We start from the raw sequence: 7759 nt of genomic DNA on the forward strand, positions 1-7759 counted from the left end.
TTGATTATAATCATGCTTATAGTTCCAAACATTGATTATAATCATGCTTATAGTTCCAAACATTGATTATAATCATGCTTATAGTTCCAAACATTTATTATAATCATGCTTATAGTTCCAAACATTGATTATAATCATGTTTATAGTTCCAAACGTTGATGTCATCTATAAGTGCACGGTTTCAAACATTGATATACATTTCACTGTTATGATATGATTATTCGAATGCCGTTCCAAACATTTATATAATTTTGCATAGTTCATAGTTTCAAACATTGGAACGTATAATCATGCATAGTTGCAATCATTGGAACATATAATCATGGACATTTCCAAAATTTTATTTAATCATGCATATTTCCGTAAACATGGATTTAATCATTCAAAGTTTCAAACATTGATTGTAATCATTCTAATTCCAAACATTTATTATGTTCATGCACAGTTCTAAACATTGATATATATATATAATCATGCACAGTTTCAAACATAATCATTCATAGTTCCAAACATTGATATAATCTTACACTTTTCAAAACATTGATATATATATTGCATGTTCCAAACAATAATATAATCATTCATGCCGTTCCAAACATTTAAAACCCCATACATTGTGCACAGTTCCAAACACACAAAAATTTCATTAAAAGAGGATGATCCATTTGGCGTACGTATTTTTTTTGCCTTATATAGTAAAAAAGTCTGTACTCATGTGTATTGTACACCGAAGCATTATTAGCCCCTGACTGTACAGTGCACAGCTCGCTCTAGTTGCTTAAAATTGAGCCCGTTACTTGAAATGAATCGTCGAGTTCACAGTGAACATCGATAGTAATGAAAAATTCCTAACATTGATATATTCATTACCCCCCCCCCCCTGGAGGTCACGCATAGTGGGGCCTCATTTATGAAATGAATTTTTATGGTGTGTGGGCCGTGGGGAAATAAAAGACAAAACTTTTCATCCTTTTTAATAATTTTTACACAAAAATTCAGCAAGTAAAACACTGCAAATTGGGCGTTCCGCAATCCGCACAAACTTACCTAACTTCTGTGGAAAAAATATTTGTTGGTGATCTGAAAAAAAGGAAAAATTTGACATAAAAAAAATGTTCATCCTTTTAATACTTTTTATCCAGCATGCAATTAAAACCCTAAAAATTGTTTTGGTACTCCGCGCAAACAAACCTTACTTCTGGAGACTGGTCATCAAAAGGCATTTTTTATCCTTTTTAATACTTCTTACTAAAAAATTCAGCCAATATACAGTTTGTTTGCCGCTGTCATTAATCATGCATATTTTAATTTTATTTAATCACTGCATAGTTCCAAACATTGAATTCATCTTGCTTGCTCAGTTCCAAACATATAGATATAATCATGCAAAGGAACTGAGTTTTTGCCACAAATTCAAATATTCTTATCCCTATATCTTGGCAACCCAATGTCATAGACCTTAGATATTTCAAACTATTAGTTCTGTTAGATCAAATAATCTAAGTTTAAAATTTCAAAGGTTTACACCAACAGGTTGCAGAGATATAGAAATGAGAAAATTTGAGTTTGCGGCAAAAACTCAGTTCCTTTCCAAACATAGATATAATCATGCACATTTACAAAAATTGATATAATCTTGCACATTTACAAGCATTGATATAATCATTCATAGTTCCAAACATAGATTTAATCATACAAATTTCCAAACATTGATATAATCTTGCATAGTTCCAAACATTAATAAAATTAAGCATAGTTCCAAGCATTGATAAACTCTTGCCGAGTCTTACACATAGTAGATACTACAAACATTAATATCTATTTATATACTTTGCTTGTCTGTCTGTCCGTCCGTTTGTATCCAATAAACGTCAAAACGGTTAAACCGATAGGGCTCAAATTTTTTTGTGTGACCTCGCGTGACCCAAGGGAAGGTTTATGGGTGATCAAATTTTCAAAAATTTGTCTCCATCCAAATTCTATTTTTTTAATTTTGAAAATCAATGAATTTTTTTTTTATAAAATCTGGGAAATTCTTGTTTGTTTTTGTTTTACATTGTTACACAAAGAGAACATTGTTCACAATGGAAATGGAAGATGGGCGCAAAGTGCCCTAACAGCCTAGTTATTAATAATTCTGCAAAGTTCCAAAACTGAATTAATCATCTAAAGTTCCAAATTTTGAACTGATCATGTATTTAATAATTACACAGTTCCAAATGAAAATTTACATAATCTTATTTACATGGACACTTATAATTCATTATTTTTTTTAAAGTTAAATTTCAAATTGTCAGCACAAAAATTTATTTAATCCCTAATGTAATTACTTTTATAAAAAAGAAAATGACAGCTTTCTAAACCACAAGTTTAGAATGATAAGAATTGTTTCATATACTTCACTTTTTATGCATAGGAAGGTTAGAGTGTTATATTCTTTAAACTGGAAAGAATTGTTTAAATTCTTATTAAATCTTTTTATAAAAGTGCTACTCAGAAGATGTGGTTCTGTGGACTTGCTCCTCTCTTACTTCTCATGCCAGGTTTTATTGTACTTGTGTTACAACTAGTTCTATACCTGGAGAAGGATGGAGAGTGTGATTTGACAATGTTTAAAAATAATTCAGAAGCTTTTCGTGCTTGCCAAGCACAGTATGCTCTTCAACAGAATTGGTTTCCTGATCCGATACAGGGGTTGTTTTCGTACCAGACTTGGAACGGAATGGATGGTTTCTGGCAGAACGGTGTTGCTGTGGAATCTATGGCTAATTCTATGTTGTACATGAATAACACAAGGTATAAATCTGCTGTTGTGAACTCCTATCGATCCTTGGACCAACTTCTTCTCGCGTATGGGCCTCAGCCCTCATATGACGACATGGCATGGTACGGATTAGCTTACGCCAGAGTGTTTGAGATCACTGGAGAGAAGAATTTTTTGGAACTAAGTTTCCAAATTTTTGAGTGGATTTGGAGTGAGGGTTGGGATACAAGTATCTGCAATGGCGGGGTTTGGTTTGATCAAAGTCAGAGCGGTAAACAAACCATTGAAAATGTGCAGATGATTCAACTTGCTGCTAAACTGAGTCGGTTGTTAAAAAAACCAGAATTACAAAGAAAAGCCAACACAGTTTTGAACTGGGTGGTTAAGGTTGGTTTGATAAATAAGACTAGCTACGAGGTATATGATGGTATATCTCTAGAGACATGTGAGAGAGCTGGAGACACTAAGTTTACCTACACAGCTGGAACTACTCTTGGAGGTTTAGTAGAGCTAACAAAGCTCACTGGAAACACAACATACCTCGCTCTCGCACATAACGTTACCAAAAGTGTTCTGAATACCATGACTCTCAATAACACTCTAATGGAACCTTGTGACCGAGATGCGTCCTGTAACTTAGATCAACAAATATTTAAGGGAATTTTTATGAGAAATCTGAAATACTTGATTGACTTTGATGCTAATTCTAGTTTTGTTCGTGAATACAACAAGTTTATAGAAGCTAATATAGAAACAATGTTTACACATGCCTCATGTACTCCGGGTGGAGTTAATTCTACAACTTGTCATATAATATACTTGAACGGATCTCCTTACAATTCTGCAACAGGACCAGTTTTTGATTCAGTCTGGAGCGGTCCATTTCATGAATCTCGTCCTATCCAGCAAACTAGTGCATTAGATCTACTCTTGGCAGGTATCCAGGCTACGGTGGAGTGTGTCGGAAAGAAATGTGAGTATGATCCTGCTCCTCCTCCTCCTCATCATCTGACTTGTGAAGATGATCCTTGTCCAGTAGGACAGGATTGCTGTGAATACGAAGAAGAATATGCCTGCTGTAATACATATCAGAAATGTCAGGATGGAATATGTTTGTAAACCATGCATGTGAGCTAAGTTTAGTCAATTTTCGTGAAGTTAACCTGATTTACTAATAGATAAAAGATAATCTGTGGAAATCAACTTTTTTGATCTGTAATATAATATATATTAATTTTTTACCTGTGGTACAATATATTTATTAACTATCTTTGAAACGCAATACATTCATTTTTCATTTGTGGAAACATTTTTCTTTTATACAATCATCAACATAATAAAGGCGTTCGTGCTCATATATATATATATATATATAATTTATGTTAGCTGTAGCCGGGCAAACTGCTGGAAAGATTGGCTGAATTTTTTTAGGGAACCCATGGGTACCCCTGATGTTACACAGGATAAAAATATTCGTATTTTGTTTTCAAAATTTAAAAAATGTCCAGTGTTTTTTATCTTCCACGGGCAACACCGAACACAGCTAGCACATTCCATATAAATTAAAATGTATTCTTTTTCATCTCTTCCAATTCGTAGTAAAATACATCCCTTTTCATAGTTAAATATACCCTGTTCCATCCATAGTAAAATAAATCCTTTTTCATCTGTGATAAAATGTATTTTTTGATGTAAAATATATTTTTTTTCCATCCGTAGTAAAACGCAACCTTTTTCATCCGTAGTAAAATATATCTTTTTCCATCCGTAGTAAAATATATCATTTTTCACCCGTAGTAAAATATATCTTTTTCCATTCGTAGTAAAATATATCTTTTTCCATCCGTAGTAAAATATATCCTTTTCCATCCGTAGTAAAATATATCCTTTTTCATCCGTAGTAAAATATATCTTTTTCCATCCGTAGTAAAATACATCCTTTTTCATCTGTAGTAAAATATATCTTTTTCCATTCGTAGTAAAATGCATCTTTCGTTTTAGAATATATTCTTTTCAATTCGTTTAGAATATAATCTTTTCAATTCGTTTAGAATATATTCTATTCAATTTGTTTTATAATATATTCTTTTCAATTCGTTTTAGAATATAATCTTTTTAATTCGTTTTAAATACCTGAAATACAATAGTTCTGTAGAATCTATTGTCAGATACAGTAGACATTTTATAGTTGCGACTTCCTCGCCTAGCTAGTTAGTCTGGAAACTCTCAACCAAATCACAGCTAGAAAATGTTTAAGGAATCGGATACATGTGTCTTGAAGAAGAATATTCCAGCTTGTTTACGTTCAATCCTAGATTAAGTTATTGTAATCTGACATATAAGTGATGGAGAGCAAGAGGGGTAGAATTAAACCTAGAATTTATCAAATATTCGTAAACAATCTGATTACATCCAGGACCAGATATAAGAATTACTCTTTCAACCCCACGTAAGGTTCAGAGAAGAAAGTCGATTAATATTATAAAACCTGATAGATCTTCTTAGGTTACAAGGGTTGCTCTTCCCACTTTCCTTTTAATGGCAGTGTCAAAGCAATTTCAGAAAATGTATTATTATACAAAGCTGGGATGTATGTCACACTTTTGTGCGGCCTCATTGTGCGCCCCCGGCCATTGGTACCTCATCAAAAGTGCGTCCTCAATGTGCATCCTCAATTAGTGTCCTTAATGTGCATCCTCAATCAGTGCAGTGTCCTCAATGTGCGCTTGCATGAGAATTTCTGATTTGCAAACTTGTAATAATAAAATTCGCAATTATCAGTTCTGTTCTTATTTTTAAAGAAAAGTTGTTTTTCAATGGCTCTTCACTCTTCAGGTTTCAACTGAACAGCGAATATTAATAACTTTAGAACATACAAAAAAGAAAGAAACTAGAGGAAACTTTTCCTTGAAAATTAGACCAGAACTAAAAATTGCGAATTTTCTTATTACAATTTTGCTAATTTTCTGTGATTCTGTAATTAAAATCTTTATAAAATTTTAGAAATTGATAGAAATGATATATACAAGTTTTTGCTTTTCTGAACTTTTGATTTTGAGAGAAAAAAAGGTTCGCAGATTTTTTTGGCAGGAGTAGCAAAAAAAATTAAAAATTTCCGAAAAATATTTTTAAAAAACACTATACAAGAGAGTTACACAGAAAAAGTACAATTTTGCATCAGGCGCCGCTAATCCCACTTTTTTTTAACTCACCCTGTATAGTCCCCTTTTCAACAAGTTATAGCTTTATCTGACGACAATCTATTACGAAGTTTTGATTCTATTTTTTAATCCAACATGTCCTGCAGTTTCATGAAAAAATTAGAAATTAAACCATTTTACTAACCATTAACATATATATATATATATATATAATTTATGTTAGCTAGGGTTCAGTAGACCGAGAAAACTCCTGGGTTCAGTATAAGAAGAGAACTCCTGGGTTCAGTAGACCGAGAAAACTCCTGGGTTCAGTAGAACAAGAGAACTCCTGGGTTCAGTAGAACAAGAGAACTCCTGGGTTTAGTATAACAAGAGAACTTTTGGGTTCAGTATAATAAGAGAACTCCTGGGTTCAGTAGAACAAGAGAACTTCTGGGTACAGTAGAACAAGAGAACTTCTGGGTTTAGTATAACAAGAGAACTTTTGGGTTCAGTAGAACAAGAGAACTCCTGGGTTTAGTATAACAAGAGAACTTCTGGGCTCAGTGTAATAAGATAACTCCTGGGTTCAGTAGCACAAGAGATGTCCTGGGTTCAGTATAACAGGAAAATGTATGGGTTCAGTAGAACAAGAGAACTCTTGGGTCCAGTAGAACAAGAGAACTCCAGGGTTCAGTGGACTGAGAAAACTCCTGGGTTCAGTAGAACAAGAGAACTCCTTCCTGGGTTCAGTAGACCGAGAAAACTCCTGGGTTCAGTAGACAGAGAAAACTCCTGGGTTCATTTTAAAAAGAAAAGTGCATGGTTTATTAGAACAAGAAAGCATTTGGGCAAAGAAAATTTTCCCACAGGAGCTGAGATATGAATGAACTCAGTGCTCTCTAGGTTATATTATTTAAAGGATTTACTGAAGAAGTTCTGGGTTATGAGACCGGGATATTAATTTGATTGATGTGAACTTGCATAAAACCAGCGGTATTCACCCAAATATAGATATTTCGGAGCATATTTCCAACCTATCCTGGAGAATCGATCAAATCGCCATATGTGCATCACATCAGTATGAGAACATAGAACACCTGGCGGGTTCATTGATATTGAGTTCTTCAGATATAATATAATTTGTTACAAGGACCAAGTACAATATTCTTAACTTTTTATACACGCCGACCAAAGAGAGACAATTTATGTTTCATCCTTCGTCAGTAATCCATGCGTGAATTCATAATATCGAAGGATCGATTTCGTTGTCATAAATTTCTATTTCTCCGCTTTTTGCACGTTTTTTAACATAGATATGTTCATGGGCACGTGCCCCCCTTTTCCCACCTAGGGGCACAGGGCTGCAGTGGGGCACATTATCTCAGACAAAAAAGAAGAGAATGAAAAAATGAAAAGAAGGAAAAGTGAATGAAAGAAAGAAAAAAGGAATAAATATGCGAGAAATCTTATTTTTGTTACCAATATTATGAGCAAAGGGTGATTTTTACTTAAAATTTTTAAAAATGAGGGCTTTCTGAAATGAATGATTTGGTTATTTTTATTTCTTTATGTAGAAAGGATAGGATTTAAAATAATTTTTTGTATTTTGAGAAACTTATTCTTTTCAGTGTTACATTTATTTATTGCTAAATTTCAACATAATATATATTCTAACCAGAGTTTAATGATTAAATGGTTAAAATGGAAATATTAAAAAGAACCTAAGAGCTCCTAGACCCTAGTAGCTTGTAAAGGAAAGAAAACATATTGCAAATAAGGCAAAATATCTATCTAAAAATAACTACATGTGTATTTAGCTGAAAATCCAGTTTTTTAGGCCTCGGGTCATTAA

At 33.1% G+C, this 7759-nt stretch overlaps 1 protein-coding gene across 1 annotated transcript; it reads left to right on the top strand.

Moving 5' to 3' along the window:
* Positions 1–2500: 2500 nt before the first annotated feature.
* Positions 2501–3883, top strand: LOC111696056 (putative mannan endo-1,6-alpha-mannosidase C970.02). The gene has a single exon (XM_023465580.1). It carries the CDS (start codon positions 2501–2503, stop codon positions 3881–3883), a length of 1383 nt encoding a protein of 460 aa, XP_023321348.1.
* The last annotated feature ends 3876 nt before the right edge of the window (positions 3884–7759 follow it).

The sequence above is a fragment of the Eurytemora carolleeae genome, unplaced genomic scaffold (genome assembly GCF_000591075.1).
Source record: "Eurytemora carolleeae unplaced genomic scaffold, Eaff_2.0 scaffold113, whole genome shotgun sequence".
NCBI classification, from domain to species: Eukaryota; Metazoa; Arthropoda; class Copepoda; order Calanoida; family Temoridae; genus Eurytemora; species Eurytemora carolleeae.

What these genes read in the sequence shown, in the direction of transcription:
- LOC111696056 (XM_023465580.1), top strand. Translation starts at nt 2,501, where the DNA reads ATGTGGTTCTGTGGACTTGCTCCTCTCTTACTTCTCATGCCAGGTTTT.